The 26108-nt window shown below is 44.7% G+C and overlaps 1 protein-coding gene across 3 annotated transcripts in view; it reads right to left on the reverse strand.

Annotated features, from left to right (window-relative positions):
- UBR2 (ubiquitin protein ligase E3 component n-recognin 2) overlaps positions 1 to 26108 on the reverse strand; it is a 109828-nt gene that overhangs the window by 17785 nt on the left and 65935 nt on the right. For all 3 annotated transcript variants that reach the window (XM_054022190.1, XM_054022187.1, XM_054022189.1), the window contains exons 29-37: positions 20041 to 20222; positions 18085 to 18284; positions 16207 to 16300; positions 14530 to 14691; positions 10685 to 10782; positions 10083 to 10158; positions 5268 to 5416; positions 5112 to 5167; positions 4283 to 4379 (exon numbers count right to left, since the gene is read on the reverse strand). In XM_054022190.1, coding sequence (XP_053878165.1) covers positions 4283 to 4379; positions 5112 to 5167; positions 5268 to 5416; positions 10083 to 10158; positions 10685 to 10782; positions 14530 to 14691; positions 16207 to 16300; positions 18085 to 18284; positions 20041 to 20222 — 1114 coding nt within the window. The remainder of the gene's footprint in view (positions 1 to 4282; positions 4380 to 5111; positions 5168 to 5267; positions 5417 to 10082; positions 10159 to 10684; positions 10783 to 14529; positions 14692 to 16206; positions 16301 to 18084; positions 18285 to 20040; positions 20223 to 26108) is intronic.

Below are 26108 nucleotides of genomic sequence, written 5' to 3' on the forward strand. Positions count from 1 at the left end.
GGACGGCAAATTGGTAGTGCAGGTTGTTTAATACAAATCGAAGGAAGCGCCTATGTGGGGGGGTAGATTGCTATATGAAAATATGCGTCCTTCACGTCGAGGGCGGTGTACCAGTCTCCAGGATCCAGGGAAGGGATGATGGTCCCCAAGGAGACCATGCGGAACTTCAACTTTACTATGAATTTGTTGAGTCCGCGTAAATCTAAAATGGGTCGCAGACCCCCTTTTGCTTTGGGGATCAGGAAGTAGCGGGAGTAAAACCCCCTGCCCCTTAACTCTGATGGAACTTCCTCTACGGCCCCCATAAAAAGGAGCCCAAAAACCTCCTGTGTAAGGAGATGCTCGTGAGAAGGGTCCCTGAAGAGGGACAGGGAGGAGGGGAACGAAGAAAACTGGAGAGCGTATCCCCTCTCCACCGTGCGAAGGACCCAACGGTCTGAGGTTATAAGGGACCAAGCACGGTGGGAATGGGAGAGGCAATCTCGAAATAAAGGGAATAGATCCTGGGTAGTGACTAGTACGCCGTCCTCGAGCGCACCTTCAAAAATTTTGCTTAGGCCCTGAAGGTAGTCTAGGAGGATCTTGGTTCTGACCGGGTTGGGGGCTGGTCGACCTCCGTCTACCACCTCGCCCCCGCCTTCTGTCTTGTATGACGAGGAGGAGGGTAGAACCTCTGTGGCTGGGGCCTAAAGGGCCTGCACTGGGGTCCTGGGACATGCATCCCCAGGGAGCGCATGATGGTTCTGGAGTCCTTGAGGCTCTGCAACCAAGAGTCCGTCTTGTCCGAGAACAACCCCTGGCCCTCGAATGGCAGATCTTGCAGGGTTTGCTGCAGTTCTGGCGGTAACCCTGATACCTGCGTCTCCTGGCTATCCCAGACGCTAGTGTCCTGGCGGTAGAATCCGCTATGTCCAGGGAGGCCTGTAAGGAGGTCCTAGCCACCTTTTTACCTTCCTCCACTAGGGCCCCAAACTCCTCTCTCGAGTCCTGGGGGACCAACTCTTTAAATTTACCCATGGATTTCCATGAGTTGTAATTGTACTGACTCAAGAGTGCCTGTTGGTTTGCGGCTCTGAGCTGCAGACCCCCCGCTGAGTAAACCTTACGTCCAAACAAATCGAAGCGTTTGGCGTCCTTCAATTTGGGCGCTGCCGCCTGCTGACCATGGCGCTCTCTTGCGTTCACTGAGGAGACTACTAGTGAACACAGCGGAGGGTGTGTGTAGAGGTACTCATGGTCTTTAGAGGGGACAAAGTACTTCCTCTCTAAACCTCTGGCAGTGGGAGGGATGGAGGCTGGGGATTGCCATATGGCATTAGCGTTAGCCTGGATCGTGCAAATAATGGGCAACGCCACCCTTAATGGGGCATCAGCTGAGAGGATGCTTACCACCGGGTCCTCCACCTCCACTATCTCCTCTGTCTGTAGGTCCATGTTCTGTGCCACCCTACGTAACAGGTTTTGGTGGGCACGGAGGTCTATTGGAGGTGGGCCTGAGGTTGTTGTGCCCGCCACCACCTCATCTGGGGAAGATGAGGAGGATGCCTCAGGGGGTAAAGGATCCAGAGGTGGGTCCGGCTCCAAGGGTCCCCGATGTGCAGGATCCCCTGCACCGAGGTCTGGGACCTGCGTGGGTGTTGGCACAGGAGCCTCCATGCCCCCTGGGGGAGGACGGGAGATGGTGGCCTCAGGTACCCTGGGCTCAGAGTGTGCCGAGCGAGAGGCCACTGGTGGAGCCCCTTGAGCTTGGTGATATGCCCATGGGGTCCAGAAAGACCAATGTGCAGGGTCCTGTCTAGGGTCCTCTGCCCCCTCCTGCCAATAGCCCAAGTCATCCGCAGCCTGATTCTGAGCAGGGTATGCTGATCGGGAGGCCTCTTCCGACGAACGAGATGCCGATCTTGAGGGCCAGGGCGGTACAGAGCGTAATTACAGAGGCTCGTCCTGGAACGGTGCCGAGCGGTGCCGGTCCACAGGCGAGCGGTCTCTGCGCGGTGCCGGGGAATGGAACTGGGATCGAGAACAGTGCCGAAGGCCATGCCGGTACCGGGATCCCGATCTGGATCGCGAAGATGAAGACAGTCTGTAGACTCGGTGCCAGGAGCAGCCTCGCGAACGGGAGCGCCGCTCATACTGGTGCCGGGAACTGTGTCTGGACTCTGACCGGTACTGATGCTCAGGTCGGTGCCGAGAAGTGGACCGGTGCCGGGAGGAAGACTGGTTCCAGGACTGCGAGTGGCGTCGGGACCTGCTCCAAGACCGGGAGCGGTGCCGCGAGTCCACGCTCGGAGATGGAGGGTGTATCAGGGCAGGCATGCCCCTGGATTGCACCATGCGGAGGAGATGCAGTGCCGCGATCTGAGATGGCGCCGGCTCCTTGAGGGCGATACGGTCCTTCGCTGTCGCAAATGTCTCCAGCGTAGAGGGGAGACAGGGCTCAACCACAGGACAAGGTGGTGAGCCAGTCTGCACCGGACTCAACGGCCCTACAACCGGTGCCGGAGTCAACGGTGTCGATGATGCCTGCACGCTCTGGCGCTCCGCAGCCGGATGAGACTCCATCACCGGTTCGGGGGGAGCCGATGCCTGTCGTACGGCAGTGTCCTGGGTCTTGCGGGGTCTTTTATGTCCCGGAGACAGGGAACGGTGCCGAGGGGCTTGCGGTGGACGCGGTGCCGACGGAGGACAGTGCCGTGGGGCCTTATCTGCGTCTCCTTGTGGTGCAGTACCGGAGGGCGCCGCTGGGGCGCTGCACACCGAGACGCTCGGTGCCGGAACTTGGCGCGCCGAAGGAAGATCTGGGCTAAGTGCCGCCTCCATAAGGAGCTGCTTAAGTCTAAAATCCCGCTCCTTTTTGGTCCTGGGCCTGAAAGCCTTGCAGATCTTACACTTGTCCGTCTGGTGAGACTCCCCTAGACACTTCAGACAAGAGTCGTGAGGGTCTCCCGTTGGCATAGGCATGCACGGCTTAAAGCCAGGAGCCTTGGGCATGAGCCCAGCTGCGCGCTGGGGGAAAAAGGGGGGATAAAAGCCTCCTTAGCCCCCGCTAACTATTTATAACTACTCTACAAAACTATTAACAACAAAACTACTAATCTATAAGTATATAACCAACAACTATCTACAAGAATTAACGAGTAAAGCTAGGGAGAGTGGAGAACAGCTATGCCGCGCTCCACAGTTTCAATGACCACCCCGGGCGGTAAGAAGGAACTGAGGGGGAGCTGGGTCGGCTGGGGTATATATCCAACGCCATGAAGGCGCCACTCCAGGGGGCTCCACAGCCGACCCACCGGATGTTGCTAGGGTAGAAAATTCTGATGATTGTGCACGCAGCGCGCGCACACCTAATTGGAATCGATATGAGCAAGCACTCGAAGAAGAACCTTGTGTTAAAGCAATTGTTGCATTACTGATTATTATTACTGTCACTATCTCAACTTACAAGGATTTAAGTAACTCACTTTTTTTTTTTTTTTCAAGTTAAACTAATAGAGCTTTAAATTTTAAGTTGGGGTTTTACTGACATGCACATTACTTAATTCTTGACAGTGTTCTTCTTTTCATCAAGAAATATATTGGTTATAGCATACATGTATTTATATAAAGGGACAGATATTGGCCGGATTGTCAAAGGTGCTGAGCAACACAATCTCTAATAATTAGGCCAATATATCTGTATTTATTATATTCTATTTCAGATGACTTAGATCTCAAGTGTTGGGATGTCTAAGACTGCTCATCTATTTCTACAAACTTTTCATTCAAATAGTTTTCAAGTTAACATAATGTAATTACATTATTAAAAAAATTTTCAGTCAGTATCATAAGCTATACTTTCCAGCTACTCAAACTAAAACACCCCTGAGTTCTAAGACCAAGAAATCTCAACATTATTGATCCAAATTATTTAAAATATTGTTAATAATAGTTAACAAAAAAAAAATCTGGGTCACAAAGAAAAACCGCCATCAGTCCATTCCACAATAGGGATTCTGTACATTTATTTTCCTAAAGTGTATTTTTGAAACTTGATTCTTGCATTCATGGTAACAATAAGTATGCCAGAAATAAATGTTCTTATAAAATTAATGTTAAATCATGTAAATTTTAGATAAAAAAGGGTATCTGCAAGTCTCACAGCTTTTAAAGTTTCTTCAGGGTTTTATTTTCTTATATAGTTTTTCAGATAATCATATTGCTCGCTGTAAGCTAATTTGTCAGCTTTCCCAGTGGCTGTACTTATTATGCAAAAATAATTAGTATAATGTATTGAACTTACATGCAAAGAGCCTACAAAAGTGACCCTGTACTGCCGAAAGAGATGAAACTGTCCAGTGTGCTGCTGCGAATCTTGTTAATGAAGTAAGGCAGTCATCCTAAAAAAAAAAAAAAAAAAAAAAAAAAAAAAAAAACACACACCACACCCCAAACTAAATGTCACAATTAAACTCTTCAAGATGGAATAAAACGATGCCTTTATGACTCTATATAGTACATCTCTCTAGTTAGGTAGCTATAGTCTTTACCACAGAGTTTTGAGAGATATAGATTATGCCACAAATTCAATATAATAAAGATATCAGAGAGAGAGAGAGAGCGAGCGCGAGCGAGCGTAAAAACAGATTTACAGAACAGTTACAATCTCAAAGCTCCTTGCTTTGGCTATTATTATGATGAGACAAACCCAACCTATTACACTTAGCATTCATGAAGAACAATTTAATTACATTTTACTTTTGTTTAATAAAATAATAAAAATATGTGGAGATATACCTATCTCATAGAACTGGGAGGGACCTGAAAGATCATTGAGTCCAGCCCCTGCCTTCACTAGCAGGACCAAGTACTGACTTTGCCCCAGATCCCTAAGTGGCCCCCTCAAGGACTGAACTCAGAACCCTGGGTTTAGCAGGCCAATGCTCATACCACTGAGCTATCCCTCCCCCGTTTCAAGTTAAATATATCAGATATTGATAGAGAAAAGAGTGGAACCCAAGTTAAAACAAAACTCCCCAATAATTTCAGGCTACAATTTTGGCACTCTGGATTTAAAAAAAAAAAAAAAAAAAGAGACCCAGTGATTCAGAACTGAGGCTATTTGATCTTACCTGTCGGCAAGGTAAATGACCAAATAATGGTTTATCTTCATCAGCTAAAATTCGTTCTGCAGAAGTAAAAAAAAAAAAGTTTCAGTGCTGTAAATTTAAATGAAAATCTGCAAGCCTCTTGCCAACACACAGTAGTTACTAAAAACAAAATGTTACCTATAGTCTGTATTGTGTAAGCACAGCTACCCCAGCACATTATGGGTACACGCATATCTTCTTCATTGGGATGCACCTTCAGTCCCACTTTATATGTTGCAGTACCAAATGTTGTCAGCATCTCTTTAATGCTTTCAGAATAAAGCCTCCTGAGATATGAGAGAGATTGGTTTATTGGCATTAAAAAAGTCTATTCTGACAATAGGCAAATTAAACCTCAAGTGGAAGCATAATATCTGAATGCTCTGATTTATACAAAGTTGACAGATCTTTTGGACCATATCCTGCTTACCTGACTCAAGCAAGTAGTCTACTAACTAAATAGTCTTGTTTGTGTGAATACTGGAAGAAGGATTTGGCATTTTAATGCTATTTTAAACAGTTTGTGCCATGCACTGCAGTAATCAATTTTTTGGTTGTCTGGATTAGACTGGAATTTTACATATTTGTACAGCACTATCCAGACTCTGTCCTCAACACAACTGGGTAGAATATAGTTAAGACTATAATGGGAGTAATATGTGCCAGTTTGAGGGCAGAATTTTTAATATACTTTCTCATTAAAAAAGGAGACTTGTTACACAACTATAATTGTTTCCAGATATGTAGATCCTGTAAATTACATTTCAATATATTAATGTGCTCACAACTTTGCACTTTTAAAAACATTTTATTTGGAGAGTTTTAAAGTATGACTTAATTAGAAATTCACAACTATTATAAAATCAAGTTTAACTTCAACCATGAAGTTATATGTATCCAATTATGTATCCATGAGTTTCTATGTGCGCCCAGGTTTACACAGACAAACAATACCAATCACTGAAATAGGGAACTGTAAGAGTATCAGAATCTGGTTCAGACGCAATAGCGAGGCCTTGATTTACACAGTGGGGTTTTTTGCATGTTTTCAGTTATGCACTGTCAATTAATTGTGACCCTTTATTTTTGTAAACGATATAGTTCACTTTTATGCGGTGCAGCACGGTCGCCAAGATGCGCGAATCTGTGGCGTAGGTATGACCCGACACTTGCGTGGGCCCCGACTGTGTGTGGGTGGGCAATGAAGGGGGTGGCGGAGGGATGAGGCGCCTCCCCTCACCCCTCTAGCCGGCCTTGCAGGAGGCCATGGAAACTCTGGCCAGGGGCCCCCCAGCTCCAGGCATGGGGTCAGGGCGTGGGGGCTTGCCCCACTCCACCCACCCGACGCTCCTGCCAGGGAGCGGAGTCCGGGCTCGCCCCACCCTGCCCAGCACTCCTGCTGGGGAGCGGGGTTGGAGCACTGGGGCTTGCCCCATTCCACTCACCCAGCAGTACAGCTAGGTAGTGGGGTAGAGGGCTTGCCCTGCTCTGTCCGCCCAGCCAGGGGTGGCTCTATGTATTTTGCCACCCGAAGCATGGCAGTGAGGCAGTCTTTGGCAACATGCCTGCAGGAGGTCCGCTGGTAATGCGGATTCGGCGGCATGCCTGCAGGAGGTCCGCCGGTCCCGCGCCTTCGGCGTACCCGCCGCCGAATTGCCACCGAAGCCGCAGGACCTCCTGCAGGCATAAGGCAGCCTGACTGCCGCCCTCACAGTGACCGCGGCTTGCCGTGCTTGGTGCCTGGAGCCACCCCTGTGCCCAGTGCTGCAGTCGGGGAGCAGGGTCCAGGGGCTCGCCCTGCTCCGCCCGGTGTTCCTGCTGGGGAGTGTATCAGGGCACAGGAGCTTGCCTGCTCTCTGGCTGGAATGTCGGGCGGGTGAAGTGGGGTAAGCCACCCATGCCCCGACCCCGCTCCCCAGCAGGAGTGAAGGGTGGAGTGGGGCAAGCCCTCAACCTCGCTGCCGGGCTGGAGCACAGGGCAGGTGGGTAGAGCAGGGCAAGCATTAGGGTTGGAGCACAAGTTTTGGGGGGGGGGGGGGGAGGGGGAGAGAGAGAGAGGCTAGATGCTAAGGGGGTGGGTCAAAGCCCACCCTTGTCTACGCCCCTAGCGCCGATGTGTCTAAACTCGTCGTTTCCCGCCCTTCCTCCACCACGCTGCTCTCAGTGTGTAATGGGATATTGGCACGTTGTTCGCTTAACTTAAGCCGCTATTTATCACCCATAATAAGTGTTTACCATGAGCTCTAAGAGGAAATTGAGAGAAAATGACTCAAAAAATGATGTGTCATGTGTGAAGGAGTAGAAAAAAAGTGTTGACTTTAGTACAGAAAGTGGAAATGTTGGATAGGCGCGCTAAGGGTGAAGTTTCATCATCCGTGGCTAGGGCTTATGGCATTAATGAGTCGATCGCACGTAAAGTGAAGAGAAATGAGGCAAAAATTAGAGCAAGTGTTGCTGCAAGTGCACCTAAAAGTGTTAAAGTGTCATTCTATACTCATGATATTACATACAAAAGATGGACAAAGCAATGAACATATGGATTGAGGATGAAAAACAGAAAAGGGTTCCACTGGATGGGCCAGCGATTTGAGAAAAAGCTAAGAAATTGTATGATCACTTAAAACAGGATGCTACATCAAGTTTGGGGGAGAGCAGTGTAGCAAAGGAATCTACTTCTATAGCCAGCAAGGGATGGTTTGAGAAGTTCAAATGGAGGTATGAGCTGCATAATGTTAAATTGGTCAGTGAAGATGCATCTGCAGATCATGAAGCAGCAGCAAGGTTTCCACCCGAGCTGGCCGAACTCATTGAAGAGAATGTGTTAAAAACTTGCTCCGGTTTGTAACCTGATGAGACTGGCTTATTTTGGAAATGGATGCCAAAGAAAACCTTTTTTCAAAAGATGAGAAATCTGCTCCAGGTTTCAAGGCTGCGAAAGATCGACTGACCCTTCTCATCTGTGCAAATGCAACGGGGGATTTTATGATAAAGCCAGTGCTCATTTACCGAGCCCAGAACCCCCATGCACGCAAGGGCAAAAATAAATATCAGCTACCCATGTTTTGGAAGTCTAATTAGCATGTGTGGGTCACTTCAGTCCTTTTTATGAACTGGTTTCATAATTGTTCTGTGCATGAAATGGAATGCTACCTGGCATTTAAGGTCCTACTGATCCTTGATAATGCTCTGGACCACCCTGCAAGCCTTCAGGCTGTGCATCCCAACGTGGAGGTGGTTTTTCTGCCTCCAAACACATCACTCCTTCAGCCCCTTGACCCAGTTGTCATCGCCACTTCTAAAGTTTATTACACTCGCTGCATCGTTCGCCGTATCCTAGATGCTGTGGACAGTGATCCAAGCTTAACAGTGACCCAGTGCTGGAAGAATTACAAAATAGCAGAGTGTATTAAAAATATAAAAGTCTCTGCATGAAATAAAGCCTTCCACCATCAATGCATGTTGGAAAAACTTGTGGAGAAAGGTAGTGACTGATTTTCGTGGCTTCCCCGAAATGCAACACGAGGTGGAGAAAATTACAGAGCTGGGTGGTAGTGTAGGAGTGGAGGGATTTGACAATCTCCAGGAAACAGAGAGAGAGGAGCTACTCGAGTCCCACCCACCAAGCTCAATGAGAAAGAGCTTTAGGAGCTGATTCAATCAAGCACCAGTGACGAGGGCAGTGAGGAGGTGGAGATGGCACCGAAGTTGCAGAAGACAATGAAGAATCTGAATAACGGTTTTCGATTGGCCAAGGAATGCTGAGCCTTTTTTTTTGGGCTGAAGATCCATTCATGGAACGTAGTTTGAAATTCATGAGAGAGCTTGAGGGTGTGCTGCCTCCTTACAGGGAAGCTTACAAAGACATACAGAAGAAGGCCAAACAACTGACCATAATCAGTTTTTTTTTTTTTTTTGCACATCTTCCACCACCAACCCCTCTTCCGCCACCTCCACTCCATAGCCACGGGTGGGCCGCAACCCACCCACTTAGCATCCAGGCCCACCGACCCCGACTCTGCTCCAGCACTAGGGCTCGCCCCACTCCACTGGGTGTTCCTGCCAGAGTGCGGGGTCGGGGCAGGAGGGCTTACCCCACTCCACCTGCCTGGCATTTCAGCCAGGCGGCCCAAGCGGGGCGTGCCCCTAACCCCACTCTCCAGCAGGAGCGCTGGGCGGGCGGAGGGGGGCAAGCCCCTGGTCCTGCTCTCCAGCGGAAGCGCTGGGCGGGCGGAGGGGGACAAGCCCCCGATCCCACTCTCTGGCAGGAGCACCAGGTGGGTGGGCGGAGCAGTGCAAGCCGCTGCACCCCAAACCCCTGTCCCAAGTGCGTGCCTGGGGTGCCCCCCCTTGCCAGAGTGTCTATGGCCCCCCACAAGGCCGGCTGGAGGAGGTGAGTGGAAGCAGCCCCATCCTTCCTGTCCCGTCAGGGCTCCCCCCCACACACTGCTCCACACTCCCCAGACACCCCAGATGAACACTCAGACTTCTGACTTCAACAACATGATGCTGATACTCTATCAAGTGCATCTTCAACATCAGTAAAGATTAGTACCTGTACTGTAATAAGTTTAAATTTCGTTAATTTTTTTTTTTTTTTAATAAAACCTGTAGTACTGTACTGTATTGTATAAATTAGGGAGGTCATCTTGTGAGCCTGGAACCTAAACCCTTATGTCCCATAGACCCTTGGTATTTTTTTATGCGATTTCTATTTGCACCGTCTTTTGGGGAGTAACATAACCACCGTGTAAATCGAGGCCTGACTGTAGTGCAAAAGTAGTGGTGTACAATGGCCAATTCTCAACATAAGCTCAGCTCCTCTAATGGAAGTGGGATTCAGAGTTCTTTAGCTTATTCAGCTGAAGCACTAGAGGACACAAATATACTCCAGTTTTAGTCCTATATTCCTGCTATAACAAAGGTATGAATAATTTTTAAAGCTGAAATACATACTTTGGTTGGAAGTCAGGCCTAAATCCTTTAGGTAGCTGTAGCTCATCCATTTTTTCTGAATTACCACAAGAATTATCTGTATAAAAGAAGTCCAATAAATGCTGTAATTATATTAATTCATCTATATGTGAATTTTACTGCTCATGAGAGTTGCAGACTGATAACATTAGAAACTGAAGTTCTGAATTCCTCAGAATAATTATAAACATGGGCAGTGGCTATATAACTCATCACATTTTTTTTGCCAGCATCATCTCAACTGTACTATGGAAGGACCAGCTGTATGGAAAGTGTTAATTCAACCTTCATTGCCATTTAATTCTTGGCTTCAGTACTGAGATTGCAAACATGGTTGCCAGCTATATCAGTTGTGACATATGGAACTGGTACATTAAGAACTAATTGGAGACCACCAAAATCAATTCACATAGGAGCAGTTATCCGATGCGAACTTTCAGAGAGACTATCAACCTGATCTGGATTTAAATAAAATACCAGGCGGTAAAAGCCTCCATGTCTAAGTGATAATTTGCTGAGTCTCTTTTCAGTGACAATAACATTTCCATACTTCAGGATATATAATATTAGATCTTCAGACTTACTAGCAGTTTCTTCATCGCGAAGTATATATAATGCTTTGATTTGCTGGGATATTGTTCTCATCCATTGAGCTAGATTTGGCTGGTCTGAAAAATCCAACCTATCAAAAGACAGAATACACACATTTTTTTAAAAATTAAACTAGTTCAGAATAGATATTGTGTTCTCTTTGTGAAAAAAATAATTTGCATAATTTCTCCTATGTAAGGGTGAGCACAAAGTTTGAGAAAAAATCAGATATTAATATTATGGGAGAAGAAGGGTGAAAACCATAATTATACTTCAAAATGCAACAAACCATCACCATATGCCATTATAATTTTTTTAAGGGAATGAGTAATTTTTTTTTATTATTATTATTATTTTTAACTGAAACACAGTCCTGCTCCACTGTGGCATAGAATATCTGGTACGTGTGCATATTTTATAGATTATTTGGATTTACCATGTAAAGTACTACTCTTACCGTATATACTCGATCATAAGCCAGTTCGTTTATAAGATGACCCCCACAAGATGGATAAGTAAAAATGGAAAATTTTTATAACCTGTTCATAAGCCGACCCTATAATACAGGGGTCAGGAAACTTTGGCTCCCAGGCCATCAGGATAAGCCGTTGGTGGTCTGAGATGGTTTGTTTACCTCGAGAGTCCGCAGGCACTTAGGTAAACCTAAATAAACAAAAGTGTCCTGGTGCGCCAGCTGCTTACCCTGACGGGCCAGGACAGCAACTGCTGGGGAAATTTTTTGGGGGGGCGGGGGGAGAAGCTGGAAGTCAGGGGAGTAACCCTGTGACCACCCTCCACATGACTCCACCGCTAGCCCGGGACCCCCATAGTCTCCCCATCCCATCCCACTCCTCCTTATCTGGGCAGGGCCAGGGGAGGATCTCTCTGACCTGCCTGGAGCTGCTCCGACAGGCTGGGCAGCGCGGCCACAGCCTGCTCTGGCGGGCCAGATTGGGCGGCGCGGCCGCAGCGTGCTCCGGCGCCCGGGCGGCATGGCCACAGCCTGCTCTGGAGGGGGGTGGGACCGAGCAGCACAGCTGCAGCTGCTTTGGAGGCTGGGGGGAGAACCGTGAGGCCAGAAGTGGAGAGAGACTGGCCCCGCCTCTTCCCTTCTGTCTCTGCTAACTGTGCTGCGTCTCTTTGCTCCCTCTGTTGGGGGGGAGGGGCTGTGTCCCACCTCTCCCTCTCTACACCTGTTCATAAGCTGACCCCCGTCTCTGGTGCTTCCCTTTTTTACTAAAAAAAGTCGGCTTATGAACGAGTATATACGGTAATTTTCCTATATTCTGCAGTGGTGCATCTTACACATTTGCTAAAATCTCCTACCCCCTCATTCAGAAGACCAACTCACTGTGATAGCTATATCATCAAACACCTTATTCAAAGTATTATCTGTATGCTATTATCAATAGGGATAATAGAAATTCACAAATCCTGAAGCCTTAAGATCTCCATAAAGATTTTAGTTTCAACAGAATCAAATTTCATGTTTGAATTATTGTTAGTTTTTTTGGGTTGCAAATATGATTTTTTACCCATGTTACAATTAGTAAATTCTTAACCACACAAGTCTCTGTTTCAAGTTGTGTGGACATAGTTTTGTCACTGCCCCTGTAAAATGTACTTGCCGGGAGAAATGAGACAACGTTCAAGGAGGGGGACGGACGACAACTAATCCACATGACATAGTTTGAGTGTGGTGGATTCTACTCTGGCAGACCAAATCTCTTTAATGCTGCTCTGACCTCTTAATCTGATAATTACTGACGTTCACTCAACTACAGGTTCTGCCATGTGCCACTGTACTACACATCTTTTAAATTAGATATTTTTTCTATAAACCCAATCTAAAATTTATCAGGATACCATTAAAAAATGTTTATTATATTCCAGAACTTGTGTTACTGAAGAGAGTTTTGAACATATATGTGCGTTTATGTAGGCAATAAAATTTTCAATAGATAATGACCAAAACAAATATTAATGGATTGCACAAAGAGAACTTGCTGTATAAAGTGTCTTTGAATAAAAGTGACTGTATGTAAATATATCTTTTTTCATGGTCACAAGACTATTACAAATGCTAACAGATAAGCAGTACTGTAATCTACAGAAAAGTCACCCTTTTTAGTTTTATCTGCTTTGACAACATTTGACCTAGAGAAGCTCCACAATTCATTGTTATGTGGAGATGTGCTGTCTGTGGACTACTGCAACAGAGACAGACATACTGAAGAAAATTGTATTCATGTCCTCATCTGCTTTGTGGGGGCTTCCACAGCACTAATGCAAGATTTAGTTTTATCATACAGAGGCACACTGATGCAGTCCACTATTATCAGTAACTTATAATAACTTAGCACAGAAACTTTGTGGTCTGCTATCTAAAAAGAACTTAAGAATTGTAGGTTTGTGACAGGGTGCTGGGCAACAACAGCTGAGCCAGCACTCTGGTCACTGGAACTCTAATTAATTACTCTAGAACATATCTTACTAAGAAGAGCTGTGCCTAATTGCTGGGTTGAGGAGAACTAAGAGGCTAATTAGGCCATTACACAGATGATACAAGAGGCACAAGATGGAAGTGGAGGAAGCAAAAAGAGAGAGATCACTCTCCTCTGCTTGCCTAAGGAGCTGAGGGCTCCCTATGGACTATAGGGGTGAGGCTATATATTGTATAGGGATGGTGGAACCTAATATTGTAAATAAACTGCACTGGGTGTTTTATCAGCAAAAAGAGCTGAGCTGTTTGTGGACTTGAGCAGAGGCAGGAGCAAGTGAGCCCTGCCACATGTTGAAAATAAATATTTAATGTTTAAAACTTGTAATAAATGTATGTACAGGGCACCTAAGCCCAAAGGTATTTGAAGTTCTTACCGAAATAATTAAAGCAAGAAACCACCACGCTCTACCCACCAAAATAATGGAATTCGTACATATGATTTAACAAGAATAAATTATAGTTGTTTTGGAGGTCTGCTTTCTGACTGAGGGAAATCCTCAGTGCCTGTGAGATCATATCAAGTGGAAAATTCAACCTTGCACTTACACAAAAATACACACACACACACACACACACACACACAGAGTCTCCTCCCCTGGTAATTGGAGGGAAACACTACTCCCTGGTGTGCAGAAGCAGCTATTCTTTCCTTTCTGCACCCATCTTTACCCCAACACTCACCTTCCTCCCTGATTTTTTCTGCCTTTCCCCTTTCCATCCATTCCCATTCTCCTTTTACAGTCCAAATTTCCTTCCAGCCCTTTGCTGTCCTGCTGACTCCAATCGGTCACCCTTCCTGCCACTCTATATTCCCGACTCCTACCAATCGTCCTCTCTGTCCTCCACACATTCCTCTGCTCACAGTTATCCTCATTTCCCAACCACAAAGCACAAGAGGCAGCTATCTTGACTGAGGGCAGCCTGGTACTAGATTCAGATTATCAAAGTAATGGGAAATGGTGACAATTTTGAAAAGCTCAGGAGTTTCACATGACAATATCTGCTGTTCCTGAGATGAGCAGCTTTTAAAAAAAAATATCACAAGACTCTCTATAACAATGCAAGTTGGCAATTCTGAAGTCCATTGACTGTGTTTAATTCATATTCCAGTTTCAAGAACAGTAAAACATTTTAAAATTTGTTATAAGTACACATGCACCTCCCAACTGTGCAAAAATTTACCATCTCACATGGCACTTATGTGTCGCTCTGGTAACAGACATGTGCAGAATTGGGCCCTGATTCTTTAGATTACACAGATAGCTTAATTACAAATTTGATTTAAGAGTGGGCTTTTTCCATAGTTAACAAGGATACTTATAAAAGCAAACTGACCTGTTAAATAAACCTCTTGGTGGAGGAAGTAGAGGAATAACAGTGTTGCTTAAACATTCACAAAGAGGGCAAAGGAATTCACCATTTTCTACATCATAACTTGTATGCACTCGTAATCTCTGTTGTCTTCGTTGCTCCTTTGCTTGAACAGCATCAAAATACCTTTAAAAAACAATATATTAATTTAATGTTTGTCAGTAAAATAGTATTTTAATGTATGAATCAATATGTACGGACATTTTTTCCATGCTCATGTAAGAACATTATCTAAAATACAAATATTGGATATGAAAATTATATTCTTGTTGATCAAAGATTATGAATTGCTAGCTCTAGCTAATTTTTTAAACCAAAAGAATTAGTCCAATGGACCTCAAAATGGCTTAAAGTAAGATTATTTCCAGGTTTAAAGATCAGGATTTTCTAGATTTTTAAAAGTAAGTTTTAAATAGATTGTAAGAAGAAGGGTTTGGGGAGAATCCTAGACTTCAGGTTTATTCAGAAAAAAAATAATTTTAGCAATGAATAGTGCCTCTTCAAATTTTCATAAAAAGAATGTTCTCTGTTCACAATTTTGTTGGCCATTGCAAGAGAAACCAAAGTACCAAGACAAAAGTTTTATGCAGTAATAAGTGCTCCAGAACTAAAGAATCAAAATTCCAAACATAGAACTCCATCCTGAGTGCAGTATGGGAGTCTGCTTGCTCAGAGCAGCAGAAACAAATCTTGATGTTAAGCCACTTGGGAAGTGGATTAAGCTAAATGAGAAAAGGGAACTTATTCCAAAATAAGAGAGAGAGTCTCCACATGGGCGCTTATACTGAAATAAATATCCCAGAATAGCTATTTTAGTAATTTTCCAAGTGTAGACAAACCCTTACACACTGCCAACTTCCACTATTATTCAAGTTCTTTTTCTGATCATAAACTATGTTCTAATCAGGAAACAGAAGCAATGCTGTAAAGACTTGTGACTAATCAACAAACTAACGAAGCTCAACATTTGAATACTGAATAGTTGCAACAAGATGTACCAGCAAAAATAGCAGTCTAGCTAATTAAAGAACAAACAAGAAAATACGGACATCCTACAAGCAGAAAAAAGGCTATATTGCACAAATAAGTTATTCACGGCAAATTATTTGCTCAACTCCAGATTAAGCAAGAATTCAAACATTTTTTTTAAACATTAAAAACTAGCAATGGCTGTAAAGTATTAATCATTTCAGGATGCATATTTAATATTATGGCAATATCCTAGCATTATACAAATACTATTTATATATGAAGGTAAGCCATTCTAGCTTCTACAGACATTATTTAAACTTTTATCCACTCAACTTTAAAACTGTTAAGTGGTAAACTAATTTTTTTTAAGTAGTAACAGCATGCACGTAAATTCCTTCTCTATATGACAACTCATCAAGATGACAGATGCTAAACTATCATTTCTAATAATTCTTGTTTGAATTTAGCTATAATAGGATCTTTCTTTTTTATCTTAGATATCTTTATTGGTCTATAACAGCCTTTATTTTAAATTATGTATTTGAAATCTAATCCTTCCACTGAAGTAAACGTTAAGACTCCAACTGCTATTCGTGGAAGCAGGATTGGATCATTTATGTCTAGCTGAAAATAAAGTTCACTTCTGTTAACTCTAAACATGGCAATTACCTTTGCCAACAGTGAGCGTGCATAATATGTCCACAGCTACCCGTGTGTGTTCCACATGACAGCTCTGGATGCATGAATAATGGGTCATATTTTTCTGCATAAAAACAAACATTTTTGCATTTAAATCTTTCTATAATAAATAGATGTTTATTTAGGACATTAAAATATTTACATTTGTCATTTACATGCTTTATTAAATGTTATTAAAGAATCGCCTTTTTTTATTATTTCTTGGAGAAAGTCAATTTAAAGCACACTACCGAGCTCTACTAATCTACTTTTTAGTTTTCTGAAACACAGTTTAAAGGTTCAGTTATAAATACATAATAATTAGTTATTAAAGATGAAATCAAACAAACAGGCCCTGAATTTCAGAGGCACTGAACACAAGCAGCACCCATTCCGTTTAACTGGAATTTTGAGTGTTCAGCACCCTGGGGGGGAGGGGGGGAAACCCACACCTACAGAACATTATTAATTTTATATAAGTGGAATAGAGAGGTATGATGTAGTACAGAAAAATATTGTTTATTTGCATACACGTAATATGAACAGAGAATATTTCAGATGAGGCAATCCCAACCAACCAAAAATGAGCTGTTCCAGAAAAGTCTTGAAACCAAAGTGTTTTTTCTGAGTTTGTCTACCAAAAAGAATCTAACAAACAAACAAACAAAAAACAAAAAACCACACCTGTATTGAGAAATATTTTATACAGATTATTAAGGCATATGTCACTTATACACATTAAATGAACTGACTGCTGCCAAACGTTTAACATAAATCCAGGTATAGAACAACTGATATAGGTACAATTTATGTCCTAACATAATATATCCTCTGTGTAGTGAGAGGTTAGGGCCCAGGGTGATTTCTAAGGAGGGTATAAATGGGGGAGAAAATCGGGAGACTCTGATGGTATGTCTATGCTGCAGCTGGGAGCTAGTACTAACACACTAAAAATATCAACGTAGGACGTTCCAACTCAAGCTCTCAAGCCTAGAGGATGAAGTGAGTTTGAAAGACGGAGCAGGAACATTCACCTTTATACATGTATATGCTAGCCTGGACCCTGCTAATGAGTCTGTATAGGCAGGCTGTGTAGCTCACTCCCACCTGCACTGCAGACATCCTCAGGCAGAAAATTATAGGAGTTTCACTGGCTGAGGCAATCATGAAGCTGAGCCGGTAATTCTGCTCCTAACAAGCCTCCTCATGCATAGTGAAAGGTCTATTTGAAACACTGGGGCAGGCAGCTCCATTTGCCACTGTAGCTAGATATCAGCACTGCCTCTTAATTTATTATAGCATATTTTGTTTCAGGCTCTGCCTACCAGACAGTGGGGTATTTTTGCTACATCTTGCACTATCAGGCTTCCAGTTACACCAATAATTGGGATGGAATAAAGAAAAACGTGGGACTAACATCTGAAAGCCACTGAGGAATGGCTTGGTGTTACAAACTCAAATAACTGGAAAACATTTAATGGCTTCACACGCACAAGCCTTTTAATAATGAATTGTAGATCAGCTCCAATACATCCCTATTGCCACTCTGATTCCCATTACTCTACCAACGAAAATATAAATTATCTTCACCTGACACCTCAGTTTTCAGTAACTGAATTTATAATTATGACTAGAGGAAGCATTTTAGATATTATATTGCCTCTGTTTCCTAGCTACCATTTATGAGGCATGTTCCTAACAAAGTCAACAAGCGTTTTGCCATTGACTACAATGTTTGAACTTGCTCACAATTATATAGTTAACTAATGAAAAGGGGCACAGTGGAACACATCTACTTCAGAATAAGAAACAAGGCAGATACAGATGATTCTTTCAGAATGTTATAGTAAAAATATGAACACAACTTACCAGGATCCTGAATAACTTTGTTCCGGTTTTTAGACAATACAGTTGATCTCTGAACAAATGCTGCCAAGACCATAGCCCTGCTGTCCACTTTAACCTCCTGTTCTTCTTGACACAATATACAGGTAACAACCTGTCTCCGTTCAGTCACTCTAGTTTGCTTTGGTCCCAAAGCTGTAAGCTTTGTATCTGAAACTGTAGGACTGAAATCAAATTATACTAGTGAGTACATCATTTGACATTTAAATTAGATCATGCTTTAAGTTTTTATTAGTTTACTGATGTAGTTTTATGTTCATTCATTTTAATTTTGTAAATAAGCAAACATTTGTCATATAGTAACTCCACACTTAATGTTGTCCCGGTTAAAGTTTTATTATTAGGTTGCTGATCTATTAGAGAACATACTCCTTTAAAGTCCTGCAACTTTCCCTTGTAACATTGTTTGGTTCCCCTGCCCAGTGCTCCAGCCTGGGAGCGGGGTCCAGGCGCAGTGGCTTGCCCGCTTCCTGTCTGGAGCGCCCAGAGCAGGGCAAGCCCTGGCACCCAGACCCCGCTCCCCGGCTGGAGCGCCAGGCGGGCGGAGCATGGCAAGCCCCAGTGCTCCAACCCCGCTACACCCTGCCTCAACCAAGCTTCACAATCATTGGTGACTACAGTATTAAATGGTTTGTTTAAATTATTTAAAAACTTATACTGTATATGTATATAATGTCTTGTCTGGCAAAAAAAATTCCCTGAAACATAATGTAAATTGGGGGGGGGAGGTTAATTCTTATGGGGAAATTGGATTTACTTAACATCATTTCGCTTAAAGTTGCATTTTTCAAGAACATAACTAGGATGTTAAGTGACGAGTTACTGCATATACATCTATGCATGTGTCCTCAAAACCAGTGTACAACAATACATTTCAGAGAGACCTTACGTCCTCCAGATGTTGACAACAGGAAAATATTCTTGGCTTTCTTGAAATCATATTTTAACTGTTTCCAGATTAAAATTGCAGTTAAATCATTAAAACTAAGCTTGAAAGTAAAAGCTAGAGAGGTGTATGCAAATCTTAAGTGTTTAATTTGGTGTGTTTTTTAACGTTTACAACTAGGGGGACAATAATTTAATATCCAATTACACCTAGTACACAGGGGTTATCGTTAAAGATAGCATCCAAACTCAATCAAATACTGGAGGCTTTGGTTTCTACCCAACAACTTCTTAACAGATTGGTTTTGCTAGTTTAAGATGACATTTTAACACTCTTAATGTAGGTTTTTTAACATTAATGGTCTATTGTTGGGTTTGGAATACTACATTCAGGATTTCATAAGTACTACCAGAGAGTTTTATAAATCTTGATTCAGACCAGATACAACAGAAATCCTCCTCTGGGAGCAATGAACTTCATTTCTATACATGCCTACCCCTATATAAGTAGAGGCCACGTTTGTACTTTTCCCAGCTGTCCCCAACTGCTTCACATACCAAATATGACATGTTTTCCATCTGCCAATCCCCCACAAAATACACCGTAATTTGGGTCTTCAGTTGGTTATAAATAATTTTTCCCCACCCCTCACAAACAGATACTAGTTAGTCCCACTTCTCTATGTCCAAAACAACTTTCCCTAGTATAATTAACAATTAATCATCATGCTGACCACACTTCGTAACCAAGATTTTATAAGTCAGGCAGGTTTGGGGTTTTTTTTATCTGTTTAATTTTCTGAATCAGTCATGGATATTTAGTGCAATTCGGCTATAATCTTAGCAGTGTGCAGAAAAAAAAGTGGTCTGAAAAAAGCAACAAATGGTCTGAAAGAGCTGGACAGTTGTCTGCTGAGAAAAAGGAAAATTTAGCTTTTGAGTTCAAATAGAAAGACTAGAGAATATTTGATTTGAAAGTAACAAAAGAGATTTATCAACTCTCTCAAAGTTTTACTTAAAATGTTTTCCCTTCACCTGTTATCGAGTACTCTGGAGGTTGAAGTAGCTAGTTCTTCTAAAGTCTGCTGAAAGAGCTCTTTGTTCTCATCAATGAAGTGCCGCTGCATCTCAGACATCTGAGCCATGATCTTCTCTCTGCGCAGCCTGGCAATCTCAGCTTTTCGCTTCCTCTCAGCTTTGTCTTTATCTCGTGAACCCTGTAATTTTATCGGTCAGTTAATAATTTTTAAAACATATTGCAATGGACCAAAACCGGTTCCTAACATTTCTGTAACGGTTGTTCTTTGAGATGTGTTGCACATGTCTATTCCAATGGAGGTGTGTGCGTGCCCCGAGCAGAGTTGCTGGATTTTTTTCCCTTAGTTGTATCTGTTGGATCAGCTCTAGTGCCCCCTGGAGTCATGTGCTAATAGCATCAGTATAAAGGACCCTGCCAACCCCGCTCCCCTTCAGTTTCTTCTTGCTGACCGCCTCTGGGAGAGGGGACGGAGGATAGGTTTTGGAATGGACACGTGCAATGTGTCAAAGAACAACCGTTACAGAAAGGCTAGTAACCATTTTTTCTTTTTCAAGTGCTTGAACATGTCCATTCCAATGTAGGCGACTCACAAGCAGTTGCACTGGAGGTGGGTTTGGAGATTAAGGACAGGCTGACTGTAACACAGCCCAGTCGAAGCTGGCATGCTCTGTCCTGTTGTGTAATGGCATAGCGAGTCATGAACGTGTGAACTGACAACCAAGTTGCCACCCTGCAGATGTCCTGAATTAGAACTTGTGCCAAAGAAGCGGCAGAGTAGGCTTGGGACCTTGTAGAATGCACTATAGGTTAGCCCGGGGCAGAATATCCACGAGCTTATAACACGCTCTGAGACACGAAGTAATCCACGATGAGATTCTCTATGCAGAAATGAGACGACCTTTCATTCTTTCTGCTATTACTATGAACAGCTGAGTGGATCTGTGGAATGGTTTGATTCTTTGTATGTAAAACAGACAGGGCACACTGAATGTCCAACGAATGGAGGCAATATTCTTCTCTATTCGCATGTGGCTTATGGCAGAACACTGGCAGAAAAACTGCTAGATAGCAATGGAATTGTGAGACCTCTTTCGTAAGGAATCTCGGGTGTGGTCTCAACTGAATGTTATCCTTGAAAAAGACCGTATATGGGGGCTCCAAGGTAAAGGCTTGGATCTCCAAAACCCGCCTGGCCGAAGTGATGGCCAGCAGGAAGCCTACTTTCCTGGGGAGATGCAACAGCAAGCATGTTGCCAGAGGATTCAAATGGGGGTCCTATGAACTTTGACAGGACAAGGTTTAGGTCCCATATGGGGATGGGAATCCCTGACTGATGAAAGGGCTAGACTTTGTTGTCCGAGCAGAAGCAGGTAATCTAGAATAAGTTGCAGGGATGGCTGCAAGAGCAGGAACACCAGATGGAGGATCACTTCCATTTTGTCAGGTATGTGGCTCTGGTAGGTGGTTTTCTACTGCCCATTAGGATCTCATGGACTTGCTCTGAGCAAACTAGCTCCTCTGGATTCAGCCATGGACCTTCCAGGCTGTCAGATGAAGGGATGCGAAGTTCAAATGCCGCAGTCGGCCATGACCCCAGGATATCAAGTTGGGTTCAGCAGAAATTACAGTGGTGTCTCCATTTCCATGGCTAGAAGGGTGGAGAACCAATGTTGCCTGGGCCACACCAGGGCTAGGAGGATGACCCATGCTCAGTCCCACCTGATCTTCATCAAAACCTTGTGAATCAGTGGGATAGGAGGAAATGTGTAGTACAGGTGCTTTGTACACTGTAACCGGAACGCATCTGCGAGAGACCCTGGGCTGTGACCTCGCAGGGGGAACTGGGAGCATTTCCTGTTGGTTCAGGTGGCAAACTGATCTATAAAGGGGAGTCCCCCCACCACAGGAAGATGTCCCTCACAATGTCTGGACAGAAAGACCTCTCATGGTGAGAGAAGAAAGATCTGCTGAGGCTATCTGTCAGCTGGTTCTGAATCCCAAGAACGTAAGATACCTCTGACTGATGGAGTGATTGATATAGAACTCCCACAGATGGATTGCTTCCTGGCCCAGGGGGAAAGAACACGGCCCACCCTGCCTGTTTATGTAGAACATAGCAATCATATTGTCCAGGAGGATTAAAATGGATTTGCCAGACAGGCTAGACACACTGCCCTAAGTTCCCTGACATTGATGTGCAGAGAGAGCTCTTCTTGAGTCCAAAGATCTTGAATTCTGAGGGATCCCAGGTGGGCTCCCTAGCCAGGGCCAACACATCGCATACCAGAGACAAGGACGGCTGGGGATTCAAGAAGGGTACCCCTGCACATACAATCTGGCTGTCCAGCCACCATATTAGCAAGTCAAGGACCTGTACTGGAATTGTGAGCACTGAGTCAAAGTGATGGCAAGAGGGGGAGTAGACTGGCTAGCCAGGCTTGTAGAAGTTGGAGTCACAGTCTTGCGTGTTTACTATATGTGTGCATGATGCCATGTGACCCAGGATGCTCAGGGACTTTTGCATGGTTTTGATCCAATGACCTTGAAGACATTATTAGGGACGAAATTGAGAGGATCCAGTCATCCAGAAGTAGAGCCCTTGCTTGCACAGAGTCGAGTAGTGCTCCAATCAACTCTATCCTCTAAACTGGGATCAAGGTGGACTTCTGGACATTTAACAGAAGGCCTATTGCTTTGAAAATCAACTGGATGAAACAGATGTCTGCTTCCATTTGAGCTCTGGACTGGCCCTTGACCTGCCAGTTGTCAAGGTATGGGAAAACGGGGACTCCCTTCTTTCTGAGGAAGGCTGCTACTACCGCCATGCACTTTGTGAAAACCTGAAGGGCGGTCGACGGGCTGGTAATGGTTACCACAAACTGGTAATGGTTTCAGTTCACTACGAACGTTAGGAAACACCTGTGACTAGGAAAAATTGAAATGTGGAAGTAGGCTTCCTTTAGATTGAGGTCAGCATACTAATCCCCGGGATCCAGTGAGGAAATGATGGAACTCAAGGGGACCATGTGGAACCTCAGGTTCTTGAGATATCAGTTGAGATGTCACAGGTTTAGAATAGGTCTGAGACCACCTTCGGCTTTCGGAATTAGGAAATAGCAGGAATAGAACCCCTTTCCTCAAGTAAATGGGAACCTCCTGACAGCTCCCACCTGAAGGAGGGATTGGACTTCTTGTTCCAACAGAAGCTTGTGAAAAGGGTCCTTGAAGAGGGAGTAGAAAGGAATTGGAAGGTGTAACCCAGTTCTACCATGCTGAGAACCCTGCGATCTGAGGTGATATGGGTCCAGCCATCCAGGAAATAGGAAAGGCAGTTGGAGAACAGGGGGTAGCTAGATCCAATATATATGGGATTCCGATGTTGACCTTGAGCGTCTCATCAAAACGCGTGTTAGGCCCTGCGCATTTGTTTCCGAGACAACCTCATCCCCCAATCTTCCTCGATTGGACAAGGAGCCTGAGCCTAAATCCCCTGTTCCTCCTCCTCTGTTGATCCTGCCTGGCAGTCTGCGGGAAGTAATGGCTCATCTGCTTTCATACTGCTTTCTTGAACCTGCCAGATACATAAAGTCCCAGGGATTTCAAGGTTGTCTGGGAACCCTTAACGCTGTGCAGTCTATCGTCTGTCTTCTCCAAGAAAAGCGAGGAGCCCTCGAATGGGAGATGCTGTATGGTCTTTTGTACTTCCTGGGGATGTCCTGAGGACTGCAACCAAGAGCTCCTATGCATTGTAACCGCAGTTGCCATTGACCTGGCTACAGAGTCAGTGGCATCCAGGGCCACCTGCACGGACGCGCAAGCCACGGTCTTGCCTTCCTCATTTAGGGAGAAAAACTCCTGCCTGGATTCCTGGGGAAATAGTTCGCCAAATTTTGTCAGTGACTCCCACATATTAAAGTCATAGCGCCCCAACAGGGCCTGCTGGTTACCTATATGAAGCTGAAGGTCCCTGACTAGTATGCCTTCTGCCCGAACAGGTCCAACTTCTTAGGGTCCTTTGCTTAGGGCATAGAACCCAGCTGTCCCGCATGACCTCACTCCTTGGCCGCTGCAACCACCAACGACCCCGGGGGGGGGGGAGGGGGAAGTGCAAAAAAAGAAATTCATACCCCTTGGCAGGAACAAAGTTTTTCCACTCTCAGTTTTGCCATCATTGGGAGGGAAGCAGGGGTTTGCCACAGGGCCTTAAGCGGTTCCAGAGAGCATCATGAAGTGATAGAAACAACAAGGAGTCTGGTGGCACCTTAAAGACTAACAGATTTATTTGGGCATAAGCTTTCGTGAGTAAAAATCTCACTTCTTCGGATGCATCCGAAGAAGTGAGATTTTTACTCACGAAAGCTTATGCCCAAATAAATCTGTTAGTCTTTAAGGTGCCACCAGACTCCTTGTTGTTTTTGTAGATACAGACTAACATGGCTACCCCCTGATACATGAAGTGATAGAGCTACTCTAGATGGGCCCACTGGCAAAAGAACGTCCAAGAGGCCACGTGTCACCGCCTTGACCACCTCTGCTTGGACCCCTAGGTTTGAAGCTACTTGTTTCAACAGATCATGGTAAGCCTTACTGTCATCTGGAGATGGGGAGGTCACTGGTGCCACCGTGGGAGGAGAAAGAGGCGGCTAATGTTGGACCAGGCACCTCAGGTGGTTCCTCAGCACTCACAGGAGCCTGCAGGGTTTCCTCCTGGGGTGTGGTTCTGTATTTGGTATCCGGTTCTGGGGTATCCCTGCACAGTACCAGGGGTGCCCTGGCTTCTCAAAGAAGTCCCTGAGGTGGGGGAAAACTCCTAAGAGTTCCAGAAGGGCCACTGCATGGTAGGCAGACCCCATAGATATGATGGCCAGGTGCCCTGGGGTACCAAAGAACTTGGTGCTGAGGTATGGTAAGAACACCTGGGAAGCAGTGAGGTTGGCTGCATTCATGGGGGGAAATACAATCCCACTTCCAAGTCTGATGACGATGAGCTGCACTGCGGAGACTAGGGCGGTGCCATGCCACTCAGTGCTGGAGAGGGTCGCGGAAGAGATCTTGCAGCTGTCAGCGACCCTGAGTCATCATCATAGGGCGCTGTGGTGCTGTGGCTGCGTGACGTATCGGGGACAAAGAGTGTCGTATCGGGGACCTGGCATGGGTCTAGCTCTCTCCCTAGTCCTTCGGCACCAAAGATCTCTTCTCCTCCTGGTGCTTTCGGTGTTTCTTTTTGTGCACCAGAGAAGATGATCAGTGCCGGGAGACCCAGGTTGATGGAGGAGCGCTCTGCACCAAGGCCGAGGTACTCGGTGCAGAGTCCGAGCGCGGCTCTGAGGCTGGCCTTAGGGCTGCCTCCATGAGTAGGACCTTCAATCGAGCAGCTCAGTCCTTCTGAGTCCAGGGCTTAAGCTCCTTGCAAATTTGAAAGTGGTCTTTCCTATGAGATTCCCCTAAACACTTGAGGCAGCTCGAGTGCGGGTTTCTCAAAGGCATAGACTTACTGCACAAAGCGCAAGACTTGAACGCTGGTGACCGAGGCATGCCTCAGCACCGGGACAGTGGACAACTCCCTTATCTAAAAGCTGAGGAGCCCAAACTATCTAGAAACTACTAAAACTACACTAACTTCTAAAAACTACAATAACTATGTAAACTAAAACTGAGAGAAAATCCACTAAGAAGTACTGCCTAGGCAATGAAGGTTCCAGCAACGGTCATGGGCAGTAAGAAGGAATTGAAGGGGAGTGGGGTCTGTACAGACGCTATGAGCGTGCGACGCCAGGGAGCACTAGAACCAACCCAATGGATACCACTAACGGAAAAAATACCAGCAACTGTGCTTGGGGCACGCACACACCTACATTGGAATGAACATGTGCAAGCACTTGAAGAACTTAATGTTACATCTCCAATTTTTACCGTATTTACTTTTTAATTCCTCAGCTACTTATAAGTCACAAATGATTATACAATCTAAATAAATAAATAAATACAAACAATGATTCTGTTTGGCTGTTATGCAGTCTCCTCATCTGTCTGGCTCATGTAAGGGTCAGGCAGAAATATAGAC

This window comes from Malaclemys terrapin, chromosome 3 (genome assembly GCF_027887155.1).
Source record: "Malaclemys terrapin pileata isolate rMalTer1 chromosome 3, rMalTer1.hap1, whole genome shotgun sequence".
In the NCBI taxonomy this organism is placed as follows: domain Eukaryota; kingdom Metazoa; phylum Chordata; order Testudines; family Emydidae; genus Malaclemys; species Malaclemys terrapin.